The sequence below is a fragment of the Aulostomus chinensis genome, chromosome 22 (assembly GCF_037954235.1).
Source record: "Aulostomus chinensis isolate RoL2024-O1b breed Wild chromosome 22, RoL_Achi_v1.0, whole genome shotgun sequence".
NCBI lineage: Eukaryota > Metazoa > Chordata > Actinopteri > Syngnathiformes > Aulostomidae > Aulostomus > Aulostomus chinensis.
Window position 1 is genome coordinate 5,803,153 of NC_141341.1, and position 19,154 is coordinate 5,822,306.

A 19,154-nucleotide genomic window follows, 5' to 3' on the forward strand; every position below is an offset into this window, starting at 1 on the left:
TAAGAATATGCAGACACCATCGCACGGATGTCCCAACACAAGCTCCAACTGCAGGGTTTCTCCAGTTCTGGTTTTGGCCCCTCACCTATTGTCCCATCACTCAATGATGTGTGTTTCCCGCTGCAGGAGGTGCTGCAGTTGCATCCTGGCACCATCTCCATGTGGTACCTTTGAAATGCAGTGCAGCCGACCAGCTCGTCTCAGCAGCTTTAGCTGGGAAGTGTTCATTCTCTCACCTCCATTAAAATTTACAACATCTGTGTATATGTGTGTGTGTGTGTGTGTGTGTGTGTGTGTGTGGCTGATAGGTTTCATCCTGTTTACCACACTTTTGGGCTATCACAAAGTCCAGAAAAGGATGGGACATTTCTCAGTTTTACTTATCTTGGACTTTGACCAAATGTGTGTGTCCGTGTGTGTGTGTGTGTGTGTGTGTGTGTGTGTGTGTGTGTGTGTGTAGTGTACTTGGCCCCTTTCTAAATATTCCAGATGTCTCCTGTTTGTTCGGCAATCGATGCAGGTCATAATGATCTGGCACTCGCTCCAAGTTATATTGACCAAACTCTCATTCTTCTACATTCTGTTGGTTAAATACGAATTATAGTCCTCAATATGTAGCAAGTACACACACACACACACACACACACACACACACACAGCCTGTCTTCCGTACCGTTGGAGGATGTCTCTGACTACATTGTTGGTAGGGCCATTGTGAATAGAGAGATTCCTCATGTGTCACCTGCGTCTCCATCAGCTGGTTCCTCTTATGTTCTAGCCGGTCCTCACATCTTCGAAGGGCCGTTTGAAGGTCAAGACTTGGTTTCAGGTTCGAGGTCAGAATTAGATTCTGGTTAGGTTTAGGGTGAAGGGGAGGGTCAGGCAGTTGGTTGACATGGTTTAATTTAGGGTGAGGGGAATGAGAGTTGGGCCACTGTGACCATAAGTGGGTGTCAGGTTATTTTCCAGTACTGGTGTTAAACTGTCAACCCATCCCACCAAAAAAGGAGACATCTGGGAACACTGGGAAGGGAGCCGAGGGCAGCACACACACATTCAGTGGGGACGTCACTCCCATTTGGTCCAGTCTCAACTGGAGGTGAGAAATGTGTTTTCTTCTTTGTTATCTAAGCTCGCCAAGAAGTTTGGTAAACAGGATGAAGCCATCACACACACACACACACACACACACACACACACACACACACAGAGCCTGACTACAGGGTAAAAGGGTATGTCATGATTCCATCACTTTGGAAGACATCTCTGACTGGCGTTGCTGGTAGGGCCGAGCCCCCCCCCCACCTGACACCTGAGACTCAGTCCTCTGATTCGTCTCACCCACCTTCTCCGCCACGACATTACGTCAGTGAAAGTCCTCACAAAGATACAAGTACAAGTGAGTGAGTGTGTGTTGTAGAAGCCTGCGTTTTTCCTTTATTGGGTTGTGCATTTCCTTTATTATGTTTGTGTATTCTTTTCTTTTCTTTTTATTCGATGTGAGTTACCAAGTAATGAGCTCCCGGTAACGTGTACCACCTATAACCTGTGCCGCTCATCAGAAATACATAACCTGCTTTAACTCTTTTAGACCTGTTAGAATCTGTGCTTTTCCATAAAAGGTCAGGAAGGATGTTCATATGCTGACTTTATAAACGTATGTGGAAGGACCAGCCACAGGTGAGACAGGTGCACCCCTGTGGTCTGGTTGTTCAAGTCTGGAAAAACTTATTTTGAAGGTTCTGGGTGACAGATTGGTGGTTGTCTCTACTGGTCGAACTCTACTGAGCGCCTCCCCTCACAGGGAGAAGGAGGAGGAGCCAGACTGTTTAAAAACGAGAGAGGGAGAGCAAGAGAGAGAGAGAGAAAGAGAGCGAGGGAGAGAGAAAGAGAGAGAGAGAGAAACAGAGAGAGAGAGAGAGAGCATCTTGACTGCTGGTGTGTGGGTTTTTTGTTGCTGTCATTCAAGCATAACGTCATCATGGCGTGAGAGGTTTCCTCCAGCCCAAGTGAAGGCAGTGTTGTTGGAGAGTTTTTGGTAACTTGGCACCTTCAGTTTTGTTTTTTTTCCTCCTCTTTGCTTGAACGTTGGGAGCGAGGTTTGGCCATGGAGAGCCAAATGTTACACTGCCAGGTAGGTGACTCCGCTCGAGCGTCTCATGTAGAAACGACGTGACCCCGCGGCGTTCGTGCTTGCAGAGGGACGTGCGTCATCGGGTGTTTGAGAGTGTCAAATCATATTTAGAGCGATTTGACGCCATTTTTTAACCGTATAACCGCGCTTTGGCTCACTTAGCGACGCGCGAGATTTCTCCTGGCTTCAAAAAAAAAAAGAGAGAGGTTAAGTCTCTTTTTTTTTTTTAAGCTGCTGGAGTAACGCCTCAAATTAGTGGCGATTCAGTATCCCGGTGGTGTTCGTGCACAACAGGACCACAATTAAGTCGATGAGTTGCACCTGAGGACGCCCCGTGAAAGCAGCGAGCGCAGGCAGGACACTGTCGTGATGCTCTTGACCCCCTCCCTCCTTAAGAAGCACACCAACAATCTCCCCGGAAGCATCGGTGTCGTTTCTCGCCGGCTTGAGCACTTACCGCCCCCCTGTTGCTGCAGTGATTCTCAGGTTGTTCTGATTTGCATCCAAATTAAAACACCTCAAGGTTGTTAACTCTCAGTCAGGGAGGGGGGAATGAGTGTTGCCGGGTTGTCTGACACCGATGTTTCCAGAGAAAATCATCCTTTTTCTTGGTTTCCTAACAAAAAAAAAACCACTTGATAAAACACATGCAGTGGCACACACGGTGTGAGGTACATGTAAAACATGCTGCAGGAACGGAGAGCATCAAAAGTGCTGCAGGGAGTTTTGATTGTGTTCTGTAATTTCACCGTAGTCCAATCCTCTGTCACTGAAAGCCGTGTGTATCACTGCAGGCCCTCATCTTTGATGAACAGATGTTGTGTGTGTGTGTGTGTGTGTGTGTGTGTGCGTGCGTGCGTGCAGTGCTCATCTGGTGGAAGTCTTCTGGGAGGAAAAGCACTGAGTGAATGAATGTGAGAGTTAGAGAAAGTCTGGTTTAGAGTACATAGCCTAACAGCGTGTTGAAGTTTAAAAGTAAGACGCAGTCTGACCGCTGGATTAAAATTGTTAAACTGTCCTTGTGGCTATAATCTGGCATAGGTATATGCAGATGTTCGAAATAAATTAGTGATTGTCTTTTGTTGGACTGGGTGGATGCAAATTAAGTTTGTTTCCATAGGGACGCGGTACATGCACACTCACATGCGAGGCGAATCTATTTTTGAAGGGCAGTGCAATCAGTTCATCAAAACAGGAAGCCCCGGCACCCACGGCGCAGTGAATCCTGTCAGTTTTCAAATTTGTCACTGGAATCTTGACTGCCCAAAAAGACAGAATACAGCCTTAAATGACAAACATGGAACCCAAGGGACAACAACCAAATCAACAGAACTTGAGCGAGTTTATAAAACTTGAAAACATTTATAAAAAAAAGAAAAAAGGAGACGCGTCTGACACGCAGCTGGTGGAAGTTTCTGCTGCACAGAATAGCGTAGTGCCATCATTATTTAGAGTCTTCTCTTCTCCAGCTGCAGCGGGGAGTGCTGCGCTGCTAGGAAGTGAGACTGACAGCCATGGGGAGGGGCTCCTGCAGTCCCCACTGCACGTTCAGGATATGAGCTGAGGAGTAGAGTAAAGTGCTTTCACGCCGCGCTAAAGTGGTAGTGGTGCCTGTACAGACGTTCGCCCGAGACTAGAAGAAGCCGCTAGAATTGTCACTAGTTGCTTTTGACAAATTCAGTCAGCAAGGGGGTTTGGAAAGTCGCCAGATATAGAAAAACTAGCCAGGTTTGCAACACTGAGTGACACTGCTTATTGCTCCAGGCAAGTCCAGCAGCATGAAGGTGATGTGGATTTCCAGGCAGGGCTGCAAAGCCCAGTCCTGGACCGGTTGGAGGCCGAGCCTCCACCCGCCTGAGCCTGGACACTGTCTTTCCCAGTCAGCGTTTCAAAGTTTGAGACACAACCAGGTTCTACTGGCGGAGGATTTAGATTTCAAATAAGCACTGGAGTCCAGCAAAGTTGAGTCCAGAGAGCTTTAACCCCAATCCTCCTGAGGAACAGTCATTTATCCATTTCTTCACATTCACTCGGGAGGGGGCATGCAGGTCGGGGACAAAAACAAGTCACGTTCAAGAGTTACAAGAGTTCTTGGAATCTTGAGAGGGGGACGTTTTAGGTTGGGTCAAATGGTTCAAGTTCCTAGAATCAACAGAGACTAGCATCAATCTGTCAACCGCAAAGTAAGTTTTAGACTTGGAAAACCAGGTCATAGTGGTACACATGTCAGCACCTGTGGTTAGACCTTCATATATTCTTAAATTCAGCACATAAGCATCCTTGATTCTTCGTTTTTAGCGCTTCAGCAACATGAGCGCAGAGCCCCTGGGGGGTTGAGTGGCCCGGTGTGGGGTGGTCGCCCGGCGGGAGCAGTGATAAGAAAGGAGGCGGTGGTCTCTTTTTATCCAAAGCTTACACACGTTGATTCATGCACGAGAGAGAAGACACAGAACTCATAGAGCATCAGAAGTTCTCTGATGAATCTAAGGAACAGTCAGTTACTTATACATTTCTTCACCTTGGAGGGGGCATAGATCATATTCATTAGGGAGGGGGCGTATAGATGGGGACAAGAACATGTCACGTACAAGAATTCTTGGAGTCTCGAGATGGGCGTCTAGGTTGGGGGTCGACTGGTTCAAATTCCTAGAATCAACATCGACGAACATCAATCTGTCAACCACAAAGTAAGATTCCGACATCGAAAACCCGATCACGAGGGCACACATGTCAGCACCTGTGATTTGACCTTTTATATACATATATATTATTAAAGTCTGCACATAAGCATCCTTGATTCTGCGTATTTAGCGCATCAGCAACGTGAGCGAACATCCTCTGCGTTTCTAACAGGCTCAGCCGAGACGTTGCGGCACAATCCTGCCTGACCTTTGGCAGAGAAGCATAGAAACTAACGGATCAATTTTAGTTGCACAGATCATAGGCGTCATATATTTCCATTAGCTCTTTTCTTAACAACTCGCATCACACAAAAGGAAAATATATAAGCAGAACAATTGCTCACTTCCTAGTAACTCGCATCATAAAAGAGAAAAATACATAAACATAACAGGGGAAATGCATAAACAGTAAAGGAAATTAAGCAAGATTCTACAATCCAAAGAATCAAAGTTTAATTGTAATTTATTTTCTTGTACAAGAAGGAGCGTTTTACAACGCAACACACAGGCGAGGCTGAAAAGACCCACCCTGGAGCACTAACAGTTGGGTTCATCTTCCTCACAACTGGGCGCTTGTGCTTTCTCCTGTTTATACAGACACATTCCACAGACATAGTCACATGTCTTCCCAGTCCTCCAAGAAACGGCCACTTTAAGGTCTTTAAATCAAGTTGGCATCTTCCAGACCCATCTCTTGACCTTTTATTCCTTCATGACCCCCACTAACCTATGCAGTGCTGTCCTCCGCCGTCAATCTTAACTGTTTTTTTTTTTGTTTTTTTTTACATCTTTGCGAACTGCATTCTTATTAATCCCAATCCAGGGCACTAAGGACACTAATCCGGCTCTCACCTCCTTCTGTGCCTCAAATTCATTTGGAATCTTCTGGTAGTTCCTGTCGCGTTCAACTGTATTCGCTTGTCTGGAGTGAACTGTCGCTTCGACCTTGGAGGTTGATCTGACTCCATTTCCTGCCTGACGATTTCATTCTCTCCCTCATACATAACTACCATTGGAACTCGCAGTCTGACTAAACCACACAGTCCTATCCTGCATCCTAGCATCCAGTCCTGGATGGGAGAACATAGCGCAACACATCGTCCCCACACATCCAGAAGCTGTTGGCTGCAGCGTTGGCTTGCTCACGGGTTGCATTTACAGTCTCAGGGTCCTGGTCCAGAGACACTGGATTCTCGAACCATACAGTCGAGGTCAGTGGTTCCCAACCTCTTCCCAACTCAGGGCCCACTTTTAGCTCTCCAAAATGTTCGCGGCCCACCTCTGAAAGCTGTCGATTCACCATCAGTGTCTTGTCTCTTTCCTTTTAGTTCTCCCTGTTGGTAGTCAGCGTTCCATCCTCACACTCCAGTTTCAGCCATCAGCATCAAATGTAAACAAGTCAAGTGCAATGCGGACCCACTGCAAATTTGTCCGGCCGATAGAAACAAAATTTCCTATCTCGCTTGCTCGTCACCTGTCCAATACTTAGAGAAAAAAACAAAATAATGAAAATAATATTTAAACACTTTGATATCCTCTTAAACGTAATTTAGTTTTAACATTTAACAAATTATTCTGTATATATTTATTTTAAAAATAATGACATTTCCACCCTCCACAAAAATCACACTATTTCGGAAATTATTTGGTGGCCCGCTTGCGATACCTTCGAGGCCCACCCGGGGGCTGCGACCCACAGGTTGGGAATCACTGGTGTAGGTGATAAATTGTGGTTGTACCTTTAACTGGCAACCAGGTTTAAAACCCTGGTGACATGACAATTAAAGGTTGTGTTTCCCACTGTAGCGACTTGATAAGCTGATGGTGATGATGATGATGATGTATCTTCAGGATGCTACACAGTTGTTGCTCAGGGCACCACTCGCTGTAATTTGGTTTCGTCCGACGAGAAACGGTCAGTCTCAGATCAAATCTTATCAGTGAGTTCTCTGCGGATCAGTGGCTTGCATACAAATATGAAAACGAGTTGGGACACTTCTTAGAGTTTTTATATCGATTTTTAATATAGAAAGGGAAAACACGAAACAGAATAATAATTCAAGCAGACCAATTAAGGCACATGTGGAGGATCGGACATGAATCATAAGATTTATCCGAGACTCAAGTGGACGGCAAAGGTCGCCTGTGAAAAGGTGTGCGGTATGAACGATAGTGACCTACAAACAAAAGAATAACTATTGAACAGACGCTGAGCAGACTCGGAGGAGTCAGACGGAGTTGGCAGTGAGACAGAGAGAGAGAGACCGAGGCCTGAACAGATGCAGCATTGATCTTTATGATTGTGACAGCGCGAAAACCAACGGAACCGGCTCAGGGGAGGCCAACAGTATAGTGACCGTGAGCCGCGATCGATGATGAGTTACAAAATTAGAAAACCAAGAAATTTAACTGCTACGCAGAACGATGCGTTCACGAGCTCAAAGTGAGAGGCACGTTCAACTCCGTGTGCCAAAAAAGCTTTGCGACAAGAAAAGTTGTTGCAAGAAAAGACATTTTTAAAAGGAAAACAAATCAAAAATCAAGCAGAATAGAAAAAGAAAAGGGGAGAGACAGACCAGCTGTTCTAGGAGTTTGCGGGCCGGGTGAGAAGCGTTGAAGAGCGCCGAACCCCGAACCAACTCACAACTTTTGGGCACTCTGAAAGGGTCAACTTGGCATTTCGACCTACGTCGACCGACTTGCCAAGCAACGCGAGTGTTTAGCGGCTCGGCTCCCCTGCAGTATGAAAAAGGCAACGCACGTCGTCTCAGGCTTCACGCGACCTTCCTGGCGCATCCTGATTTTGTCACTGTGCCGCCTGTCAGGCTTCGCCTGTAGCTTCTTCAGCTCCCTTCCAGACTCGCCAGAAACTCCATCCTCCTTCGCTGCATTAGCGCACGGACATTTTCCAATCTTTGCCGTTTCAACGCGTTGTAAAAGAGACAACATAGAAGTGCACGCAACGACAACGCTAACGTTCGACTCAACGACATCCACGTTGTTTTGTGAACCTCTCAGTGTTCCGGCGCACGTTTATGTGTAATGACGACACTGTCAGTGCGATGACGTACGTGAGAGAAAATCACAAGAAGGAAGCTTTCACGCGCCCTAATGCAGAGTAAAATGCGAGTCCAAAAACCTGCGTTGACACGCGTTTTTCAGTGTGAAAAGGGCAATAGTCTTGCGTGTAATCGACTTTGTAATCAGTTGGTAGCTCATTCTGTGGCGTGAGAGTGCTTAACTCTCCACGCTGTTCTTCAAACCTACAGTTGGGCCATTTATCTAAATAGTCATGGTTTCCTCTGGATCCATGAAGAAGTCTGCACCGGATTCCACATTTTGGAATTCGAAACAGTGAGCGCAAACCTTCCTGTGGTTGAAACTTTCCCTCAGTGCATTGTTTTGGTTGGCATTGTGCACAATGTGGGGCTGGAGTAACTTCTTCAACTGTAATGATTTTAACTGTGGGCTTGGTTGTGACTGTCTTGTCAGTTGTGACCGTTGGCTTGGTTGTAACGGTGGTTGCAGGGGTCACTGTTTTATCGGCCTTTTCTGCGGGTTCAGTTGTAGCTGTAGCTCGGATTCTGCAGCTTTGATTGCGTTCGCGTGCTTTGCCGCTCGTTTCAGCCGAGGCTTGTGGTGGAAAAATGATTGTGACAGACCCTGTTTGTCCCGAGAGGCTCGAAGTTCTGGTGAGATGAGAAATAACACAAACTGCGGTTGAGTCTGGCTGCTCTCGCAAATCGCTGCTGCTTCAATCTGCTGCTGTCAAATCCCACAATTCCAGAGTTGCAGCCAGATAACTTTTTATAGGCTAAACAGTTTACATCATGATGAGTTACATATTTTTCTCACTTTTATGTTGGTTGATGTGTTGTTGTTGTTGTTGTTGTTGTTTTTTTAACTTGTGTATTTATATGCTCAGCACCTTTGGATTTTCAGCTCTCAATGCTCTGGTCATTTGTCTGTATCAGAATGTGATGTCACAAGTGGTCTGCTGCAGGATGATTTTACGACAGGAAACTGAGGCTCCAAAAACCATCGCTGAGATCAGCCTGCACCCATGACGGACACAGCAAGGATCCAACCGCGCCACACTGTTAGCCGGACTTCCACCAAAGAGCTGGGTGAACAGTCCCCAGCACCGATCTCAGCAACATGAAGTCTCTTTGAAGCAGCAATGTCTTCATTTCTGGGAAACTCCTGCTTGATGGACTGCTCCTTCTGTGCAACTATGTGAACACTGATTTTGTTTACATTTTAACTTGTTTTGTGTGCACACTTTTTCGTTGTTGTGTCTTGAATCTTGTTTTTTTTGTTGTTGTTGTTGTTTTTTTTTCCTGTAGGGGACCTCAGCTGTCTGGGCACGATGATGCTGTGGCAGTAGTCCGCACATCATGTGACTCTTGACATCAGCATTGGCTATCTGTGGTTAATTTTGCACAGTGGATATCAGCTTTTTGCATTCATCATCTGATGGGTGTGTGATGCCGTCAATTCTTATGTGTGACACGGGAAAGTGGCTGGAAGTACAAAGCCTGAGGTTAAGAACCCGGTTGTTAACTGCAATCTTTGGCTTTTGAGATTTATTCTCTCAGGCGAGTTCACACCTGAGAGTGTTGACACTCACCAGTCGCAGCGGTCTAAAGTGACCTGTCTTGGTCTTACTCGTGCTGGCTCAAGTTGCCACATCTTGACTTGCCACCTAACCAGTGATAAACGATACATTGTCCCTTGTAGATGCGACTGTTCTCCTTACTCATGGCTTCCTCTGGTTATGGGTAATGCTCCCATACGGCCCAAATATGTTATTTGAGATACAGTTCCACCTTGTCATCAGTACAGGTAAAGAAGTGCCACTTTTCCTTTGAAGTACTTCCTGAACTCTGCAGAGCAAACCTGATTTGTTCTGTGGACACCAGCATGTGCATGCCCCTTATGTACACGTGTGTGTGTGTGTGTGTGTGTCAGACTTAAATTCATCTTTGTGTCGTTTGCATGGTCTGGGCTTCTCTCCACTAGGGAGGTTCTCTTGCTTGGGTCCCCACAACCCATAACGTTAAATCAGTCGTAGAGGCCCTGCATGCTACCAGGGCCTCATCCCTCTCCTGACACCTTCCTTCTTGACTTGTGTGTTGCCCTGTAGAGTTTCTTAACGTGCTTTCATCAATGGAGGCTGAAGTGGAGCGAATAGGTCTGGGAGGCTGAGCTTATAATCTTTTGAAGGCTTTGATTTCATGAACTATAGAACAAAACTAAAACATAAATAAATAAATAAATAAAAGCCCAGAAAAGGGAAGGAGATGGTGTAGAAATGAGTATGTGGAAATGTGCAAGAGGCAGTGTTATTTATGGTCCAGCTATAACTGTTTGTCAACTTCATTGCCTCAGTTCCAGGGAGGAACATGTCTGAGTCTGCCGTAGGTTAAGGTGTTAATATGCCGCGTATCCTACACCAGTGGAAGTGGCATCAATCTGACACTGGAGTAACCAGGTATCCAAGGACGGATGGAAAGAGAGCGAGATTGCTTACACACTTCCCACTGCAGATTTGGAGTTCATATTGTGACTGATAAATGCGATATCAGATAAAGGTACCAGACCAGAGCCAGAGATGGTGTAGAAATCGTTGTGTGGAATTTTGATGCTACGCAGCTGTTGATGTCTGGGTGGTAGTCACTTTTCTAGGGACGTGCACATCAGGCGTATGTGGGGTCGTGTATGTGATTGTGGCATTTAGTCACCAGGCACTCTTCCACGTGCGACTCTTGGCCGATGAAGTAGATTAGAAAATGGACTCAGACAGTACTAACTGACACCCTGGAGTAGGAGGACTTTATCTGTCATATTCTTGTTCACCTGGTGTCTTAGGACTGCCTCGAGGGAATTCTTCAGATTAAGCACGAATGTTCCCTGGGACTTGATGAATGAAAAGATTTTGGTTTCAAGGCTACTGAGCGTCTCTCTTCATGGGCGCATATTTCTACATTGCAGTGTTGATGATACTAATTGATCAAAGCAGATCTCTTCCAATGGATTGCGTTGCACAGGCAAGGACTTGCACAATCCAAACCCAGTGCACTTAGAGAACAGATTACACTGCACCAATTAATCCCAAAGAGAAACCAGGAATATCGATTTTTCCTGCCACTTTTGATGTGCCTTCTGGTGTCCGTCTGGAGTTTCCAAGAATGCATGTTTGTGCTGGATAATCATGGTGACAATCGTGGTCCTTTTTTCTGAATGTAAATGAATGGATAAATGTATTGACAGAGAATGACTCAAGGAATCAGTAAAGACGAGATCAAAGTCTTCTGACTTAAAAATGGTTCTCCTTCAGTAACAGGAAAAGGGCTGCGTGACCAACTTCACGATGATGAGTGGTCCTTCGGCTGAAGTTTTGAGTATGGACTGGATCTGAGGACAAAGCCCCATCCAGCTCTGGCTGTTCTGCCTGCCTCATATGAAGTGAAGCTCACGGTTTGTGACGCGGGCAGAGGACGGTCATAAGAATGACATGCATGCCCTTGTGAGAAGGGCTTTATGTGTTAAAGGGTTAAATGTACAGAAAATGCCATCATTGTACCCAGCAGCCCATTTGAAGTGAGCTCGTGGTGGAATATAATTTTGCAAGTCTTCAGTCATGATGGAAACATTATCTAACCATTTCTGGGTTCCTAATGTCCCCCCCTTTTTTTTCTTGTTGCAGGTCTGCCTTTCCAAATATAACAAGTTTTGTTCTTTCAAGTGCCATTTGGGGTCAAACGATCATAAAAAGGTGGGCATCAGCCTTCAAACATATTCCAACTCGCATCCATCCAGCCATTCTCCTGCCGGCCACTGTGTCCCGGCGTTGTTTCATTTCACGGAGGCCCGTTCAGAAAAGCACCTTTTGAACTTGAATAAGAGATACAAACGACAAATCTTTTAGTCTGTAATGGGGAAGGGTTCGATCTGCTCTCAGCCCCAGTTCTATCAGCCCTGTAGTACTGAGGGAGAGAAGCTGATGGGCGAGGGACATGAGCTCTTAATAAGAGCGCGGTTGGCATAGCTGGCGATACTTTGATTTAAAAAAAAAAAAAAAAGAAACAAAAAAGACCTTGAAGTTGATGAGAGAGAAAGCACTGGGAGTGTTCCACAGCAAGTTGCTGAAACAAAAGAATCAGCTGTGATATCTTTCGATGGGCTTTTCACACAATCACTTTGTAATAACATGCCTCTGTTCGCACGCCAATCAGTGTGTATTTCTAATCTAGCAAAAGCCACCAGCTGATAAAGCACATTTGGAAACGTCTGGGCCACATTCTATTGTAGTGTGTACGCACAAACTTCCTCCAATGTGGAAAAAGGAGGCATTTGTGTTTGTGTGGTACCTGACAGTCCTTAGGTCAGTTATGGGTTGGTATGTAGGGAGGATGTTGTTGCTGCTGGGTTTTATCATGTATGGTCAGTGGGGCCTCTTTCAAAGGGACGACCTTTTAAGTTAACATACCATGAAGGGATGGGCACGCTGGTACATAGTCGGGCCTCTTGCAGCAGAGCAGCCAGAGGTTCAAATTTGCCTACAAGGATCTCTCCATGGACGCTCTGGAGCAGTGACGCTGTGCCTTCTGTAATAAACCTCTTAATATGCAACTAAGACTGTGTCAGCGGCAGCTTCTTCATCATCTTCGCATCATCACCATCCAAGGGACGTCATGCACACCGCCAAAAGGAAGTGAGTTTCTGTTAAAAGAAAATCCTTTTTCTATCAGTGAGATTTCAGAGACAGCAGAGTTCATGAGAGAAGGCCGGCCGTGTTGTAGTGTCTGTCCTCTTTTATGTGGAATCTCAGGACGGTCCTTCTCGACAGTGTGTGTTCTCACCAGAGATAAACAGGCTGCACAAGGTCACTGTGCAGTTGCAGACTGCAAGGCGATCGCGCCTCCAGTCTCTCTGGATCACAATGTTCCTTCCACACTGACTTACTGAGTCAAAACATGTTTTGGACTGTAGCCTGTCAAGCTGACATTTAGCAGGTTTCCACAGACACAACGGGTGTGACTGGTACCTAAGGCACAATAACAAAAACTCTCATGATGGTTTCACACCCAGTTTCAAGGCTTACCACTCGTGGGTGGAGCTCACTTCTACCAGTCATAGGCAGAGAACATTATTTGGGTTTCTCTAAATTCTCACCGAAATTGTGGATTGTGTCAACCAACACGTCCACTCGTCAAGAACACTTGCATTGTGCCTTCTGTGTAGCTTAATATCTTGGTAAAATGATATGTCTGGTTTATTATTTGGGAGCGTTTAATTGGCAGCTGGATGAGCAAGTTTGGCTTTTAGCAAGATGGAGCCTGGCAGCATCACTTCTCCCTCATGCCTGATGTTCAGCGGAAGAGTCTGAAATCATGACATGACACACCAGGTCTGTCTCTACGGGTGTTCCAACTAAATCTTCTCAAAATATTTGACATACCTTTTTATACTGTACATTTCTGTAGGATTTGCAGGCTTGTTTTGATAATATTCTTCTAGTATCGTGTGAATCACTGTGTGTTTGAGCACAAAAAAAGGACACCAGGTCACATTTGTGTTCACACTCCTAAAATGATGTGGCTAAAGTGAAGTATGATCAGTGGCCAGATGTTAGTGCATCCTCAGTGTGGAGCTGTCGTACTCAGGGTGCATGTTAAGGCCGGGTATTTGTTTTTGACTGGTGAATAAACCACAAAATACATCTTAAACATGAACACAGCACACTCTCCATCCCCAGCTTAAAGCAGATTCCTGTGTGAAATAATCCCCACATTTCTGTTGCCGCATCAACATTAATAAACCATGTCTGCGTGTTTCCTCCCTCTGTCCTGCAGAAAATGTCAGAAATCTTCAAGAAAGGTACTGCATTTCATTCACCTTTTCATTTTTCCCATTTGTGACGTTTAATTTGCCCATGAGGGCATGCCACAGTTGACATTTATCGCATGCGTTTCCTTTTCAAGGCCCATAAACACAGGATGTGGTGTGTGCTGTGCTCAACGTCTCTTTTAAGTGTCAAGAGAGCAAGCGTGCCTCTTGCATCGTGGTCTGCTCAGTGCGGTGCAACGAATAGTTGATGAATTAGCGAGACGGCGCAGGGCAATGCACACTGCAGCCGATGTGTAGGGGCCTTTTTAATTATTCAAACCTGTAACAAATTACCTTGTCTTTGTTCCCCTCTAGATGTTTTCCAGGGCTCTGGTAAGCCCGTTTCTTCTTTCTGTCATTTGCACTGTGGTGGTTTCCAATGTTTCTGTCGGTTTTTCGGGCGAAACAGAATGAGGGCCACTGTTTGAAACCTGACGCTGAAGTGTGTCGGGTTTGTCTATTTAAAAGGGGGTGACAGTAAAGTCTCCAAGCAGTTCCGTCTGCTCGAGGATGTTTGTGAAAGTTTTTGTGATTTTATGTCATCTCAGGCGGGGAAAAAAAAAGAAAAGGTGGCGCTATTTCCCATTGTAAACTGACGTTATACCATCATCTGTCTCTTTGAGTTTGACTGGGTTGTCTGGATGAATTTTATTGTACTTTTTTTTTTTTTCTTATCTTTTCCCCACAGGCTACATTCCCAACATTATTGTTGTGAACCCTCACGCCACAAAGGAGATCAAACAGCCCATCTTAGGTGTGTTAAGTGTTCTCCACTTCACTGTCCAGGTTTGATGACACGCGTTGATTTTCATACTGTATGTTTTGTGGTGACACCATTAAGGGAGTTCGGTCTTAAACAATAAAACAGCATGTTTGAGACGTGACGGGATGTGCACTTTTAAGATGGCAGTGCCGTTACCAGGCCTCAGATGGCTGTGTGTTTCGGGCCACTCAAATCCGAAACGGGGTCAAGGATCCACCAGTGAGAGGATCTGACATGATATGAAAGCTTCCCTGTGTATGAAGTAATGTTGGCGTTTTTGAATGTACTCTCTTCCAGGTTTGTCTCTACTGACCGTCTGTTTCAGACCGGATAACGTAAATGTTTTCTACTTGTGCCATGTGTGTGAGGAAAAGTGCACAACTGAAGAGATATTAAGCCACCTCTCCTCCGGAGAACACAACATCAACTACTTTGTGAGTGCTGAATATTGTAAAATTAACTTGTGTGGGGATTTGTTGTTGTTGTTGTTTTTTTGTTTGTTTTTTTGTTTTTGCATTATCTTATTTGGGTTTTGTTTCTTAGAACTACACAGATCCCAATCGGCTGAGTTTCTCCTGGATACCCTGCAAGAATCTGAGAGTCCATCTAACGGCTGAGATCGTAAGGAATGTGAATAAAGACAATCCCAGAGAGATTCAGGTTGGTTGGATTTATGTTGGGGACATGCCTGTAAACCACAGAGAAACAGACGATGGTTCCTCTCCATGCTGCATGTATTAAACGCTGCTGATTCATCACACCAAACCTGCAGCTAGCAATTGCCACCATTTTTTGGGTGTATTCACTTTTTAGTTCTCTCCAATTAGATGTTGGATCTGCCAAAAACTCTGCTGGATCAGTGTGCAAAGCAAACCTACTCGGAAGGTATGTGATCCCAAGATGTGTGATATTTTGACAGTTCGACTAGTGAACTTGTATAATAATGAAAAGGATCTGCCATTTCTCCCCAGTGATGCACTCCCTTTGTGAACATGAGCGGCTCCTCCACTCACTTGAAGGTGGGTGCCATACACGCCGTTATCAGGAAATAAAGTCACCCACAATATATAAACACAACACGAGTCCCTGTTTAAACAAGCGTTAATCCTGCCGACAACGCCAATTTATATAGAGGATTCGATTGGAACCTCAACCGGTCACCAAGTGACAAAAATGTAAGAATAGACCAGAGGAAGAGATAGAGTACAGCCGACGGGTTATATTCTCAAAGTCTCACAAGTTCTACAACACAGAGTAACAGAAGTTGCCCATGTCGAGAAAAGCCCCCCTCACACATCTCATCAGCCCATCTTTATAGTCAAAGAGCCGTGTATTTTGATTACAGATGTGTGTGTCTGGGTCATTCCGACCGGAACATTCCAAGATGCTCTTCCAACTCTAGAGAGCTGGACTGTCCGGGACTGATGTATGTGTGTGCGTATGTGCATGCGTGTCTTGGCGACTGACATTGTTTTGGTGCAACGAACTTCTCGGAATATTACACTCTTCTCGGTGATATTAACATCTTCTCGGTAACATTTCCAAACATGGGAGTAATTCCCGGGACATCGATATCTTCTCAATAACAACTCCAAACAGGGAGATGATGATGCTGTAATATTCCTTGGTGTTTGCCAAAACCTGACCTTTCCCTTAGTATTCCTCAACCTAACACAGAGAATCATAAATTTTGGATATATAACCATACACTGTGCCACTACAGATGCAACCTCGGTGAGCCGATCACAAGTGCACAGCCTCAGCTACGGGTCTGAACACACTCAGGAGGGTCTTGTGCCCAATCAGTCTTTTACAAGATGTTAGAAAAGCTTATTATGATGATACTCTGGGAGCGGCACGGTGGTGCAGTGGGCAGCACTGTCGCCTCACAGCAAGAAGGTTCCGGGTTCAAGCCTCGGCTCCAGCATGGGGTCTTTCTGTGTGGAGTCTCCATGTTCTCCCTGTTCCTGCGTGGGTTCTCTCTGGTACTCCAGCTTCCTCCCACAGTCCAAAGACATCAAGAGGGGACGAGGCTGATTGATACTCTAAATTGACTGTAGGTGTGACTGTGAGTGTGAATGGTTGTCTGTCTCTATGTGATGGCCCTGTGATGGACTGGTGACCTGTCCAGGGGGAACCCCGAATCTTGCCTGAAGGCTGCTGGGATAGGCTCCACTCCCCCGTGACCCTTAACAGGATAAGCGGCAGAAAATGGATGTCCAATCAGAAAGGTCCAAGTCCTTGAGTGTGAATGGTTGTCTGTCTCTATGTGTTGGCCCTGTGATGGACTTGTGACCCATCCAGGGGGAACCCCGCCTCTTGCCTGAAGGCTGCTGGGATAGGCTCCATCCCCCCGTGACCCTTAACAGGATAAGTGGCAGAAAATGGATGTCCAATCAGAAAGGTCCAAGTCCACTGTGAAGGATTTCCATCACATGGGCTTCAAAGGGACCCACAGGGACTCTGACTGTAACTCTGACCAACAAAACAAAACATTTGCTGATGACAAGAAGTGTGACTGCAGACTACTTACCATGGCTCTGTGGGAGGGGGCTGATTAGTTTTTGATACGTTGAACCAGTATGTATGGAGGATCGACAGGTTTTGTGAGGCCGAGTGGGCAAGATTGACGAATGCCAGCATTTCCTACCCACTACCAGTCAGTGTGCTACCCTCACAAGCAGCTAGCCAGTCTCTGGGTCTTGGAAAAGATATCATTTTACAAAAAGAGTTCAGCAGCAACTTGTGTGTGTGGTCAATTTCAAACATCAACCGTATCAACAATAATAAAGAATAAAATAGACATTAATTGTTGTAACAATCCAGAAGTAAAACCATCTCTCCCTCTCTTACACTCCGTCGTGGTCGTAACTGACCTTGAGATTGCATTCCGTGAACATTGGATCAAGCCGATCTTTTCCAGGAAGTTCCCCTCCCCAACGTTACCCTGAGTCAGTAATGTTCTCGCTTCTGCTCATGTCTTTTCTGTCCTGTCCAAAAATACATGAACCCGTTGATCCAAACTAACCAGTAGAGGGATCTGCTGTTGATCCATCTTAAGTGTTCCTTAACTTTTTTTTTTCTTCTTTTTTTTTTTAAACATTTTTAGCTGTCAAGAGAAAAAGGACGATGATAGAAACGTACCAAAAAGATGTCCAGAGGAAGAATCCACTTCTCGGTGAGCAACTGTACCGATCTCATCACGTGACTCAAAAAAATGTCATTCCTCAGTATGAACTGAAGATCTTCGGATGTTGTTCCGCTGTCAATGATGTTTTTATCGAAGACATTTTGTGTACGGAGACCAGGAACAGAATGAAGGATGAGGTCACTCACAGCAGAGGACTTACCTCCCAAGATCTACCTTTGGGATTTCAAGACCAAATTTGCCAGGATCTTTGCTTCAGGGACTAATTTTCTTGTTACGTGCATACATTTATAATCGTATGATACCAAATATCATGAGAGGAATTTATTTTATGGAGGCTTTTACCAATCCATGGGTTGAAATTCATGAAAGGGCAGGCAACTATGCTGGAGAGTTTGATGGACTGCTGATGTACTTCACTAAAATTCCCTCTCCTCTGTATTTCTGACTGGCTTCCTGCAGGCATGCAGCACGTTGTTGAATGCATCTGCGTTGGGCAGATTGACCGAAGATACTACCTGTGCACGCTCTGCAACCTAACTTTCGCCACCCACACGATCATCAAACATGTCCTGAGCTTTGACCACATCTATTGTTACTTTGTAAGTCGCGCTGCGCCTTATTGAGAATATTTATAAAAATAGAAGCGTATCCATGCTCTCAAAGAGATTTTCAATGCTAATTTTAACTTTCTACTTGTCTTTGTTGTTGCTGTTGTCTCCATGTAGCTTGACCGTGTAACTGACCTTGTTTGTTGTGTTCGTGCAGAAAGTGTGGCACCCCTCCACGTTGCTGTCAAAGGAAAGCTACAGCAAATACTCAGACTCCTTTGCGTCCATGATGCTTAATTTGGCAAAGCAGGCAGAGGAGATTCACAGATCGGCACTCACTGATATGAGGGTAATCGAGCGCACCAGAAGAACTTAAACACGCATCTACGATGAAAGGTGCGCTGGTTTGCGTTATCACTGATTTCTGCTTTTGTGTTTCAGCAACTGAGCCTGGAGCCTGACGTGTTTGCGTCAGTGACTTTTTCTTGTTATGCAGAAGGTGGGTGTTGTGACTTTTTGTTCAGCTGGGATGGATCTTTCTACATGTGCCAGACCGCAACATTTAATGATGTTCTACTCACGGAGCATGTGCTTGCCTCTAGCTTTGAAGAAATTGGAGTCCATCACAAAGGAAAAAGAGGAGAGAAGTTTAATTTTAAGCGTCAAACCGGGGAGCAAACTGAGTACGTTTTTAATTATTTCTTTCATTTCATTGTCAACAGGTTTATTTTTTGAGGGGGGGGGGTGTGGCTGTTTTATTTTACAGAGGTTGTGTTAATAAAAAATATTGTGGAGATTTTTAGATAAGAAAGATTAAACTGTTACAGCAGCTCCTGAGGAAAATTAAGAGTGCACTTATTTAGAAATGCTGAAATCAAATCAAATCAAATCCTCATCCAATCAGGGTGAGGGAAAACTTCTTTTTAAAAAGAAAGTGTGTGAAAATCAAAGAAGAAGGCATAGAGGGAAGGGGTGAGCCCATTTA

At 45.1% G+C, this 19,154-nt stretch overlaps 1 protein-coding gene across 4 annotated transcripts in view; it reads left to right on the forward strand.

The window, feature by feature from the left end:
• The first annotated feature begins 1,873 nt into the window (after nucleotides 1–1,873).
• Nucleotides 1,874–19,154, forward strand: part of LOC147240483 (uncharacterized) — a 47,032-nt gene continuing 29,751 nt past the window's right edge. The window contains exons 1-14 of one of the 4 annotated variants that reach the window (XM_086192634.1): nucleotides 1,874–2,134; nucleotides 11,525–11,593; nucleotides 13,674–13,698; nucleotides 14,023–14,040; nucleotides 14,396–14,461; nucleotides 14,768–14,904; nucleotides 15,014–15,130; nucleotides 15,298–15,355; nucleotides 15,442–15,489; nucleotides 17,580–17,648; nucleotides 18,081–18,220; nucleotides 18,387–18,518; nucleotides 18,611–18,668; nucleotides 18,772–18,852. In XM_086192634.1, coding sequence (XP_086048760.1) covers nucleotides 2,108–2,134; nucleotides 11,525–11,593; nucleotides 13,674–13,698; nucleotides 14,023–14,040; nucleotides 14,396–14,461; nucleotides 14,768–14,904; nucleotides 15,014–15,130; nucleotides 15,298–15,355; nucleotides 15,442–15,489; nucleotides 17,580–17,648; nucleotides 18,081–18,220; nucleotides 18,387–18,518; nucleotides 18,611–18,668; nucleotides 18,772–18,852 — 1,045 coding nt within the window. In that variant the 5' untranslated portion in view covers nucleotides 1,874–2,107. Of the gene's footprint in view, nucleotides 2,135–4,806; nucleotides 11,594–13,673; nucleotides 13,699–14,022; nucleotides 14,041–14,395; nucleotides 14,462–14,767; nucleotides 14,905–15,013; nucleotides 15,131–15,297; nucleotides 15,356–15,441; nucleotides 15,490–17,579; nucleotides 17,649–18,080; nucleotides 18,221–18,386; nucleotides 18,519–18,610; nucleotides 18,669–18,771; nucleotides 18,853–19,154 lie in introns of those variants that run through there. The other 3 variants (XM_086192633.1, XM_086192632.1, XM_086192635.1) reach the window with 3 other exon arrangements.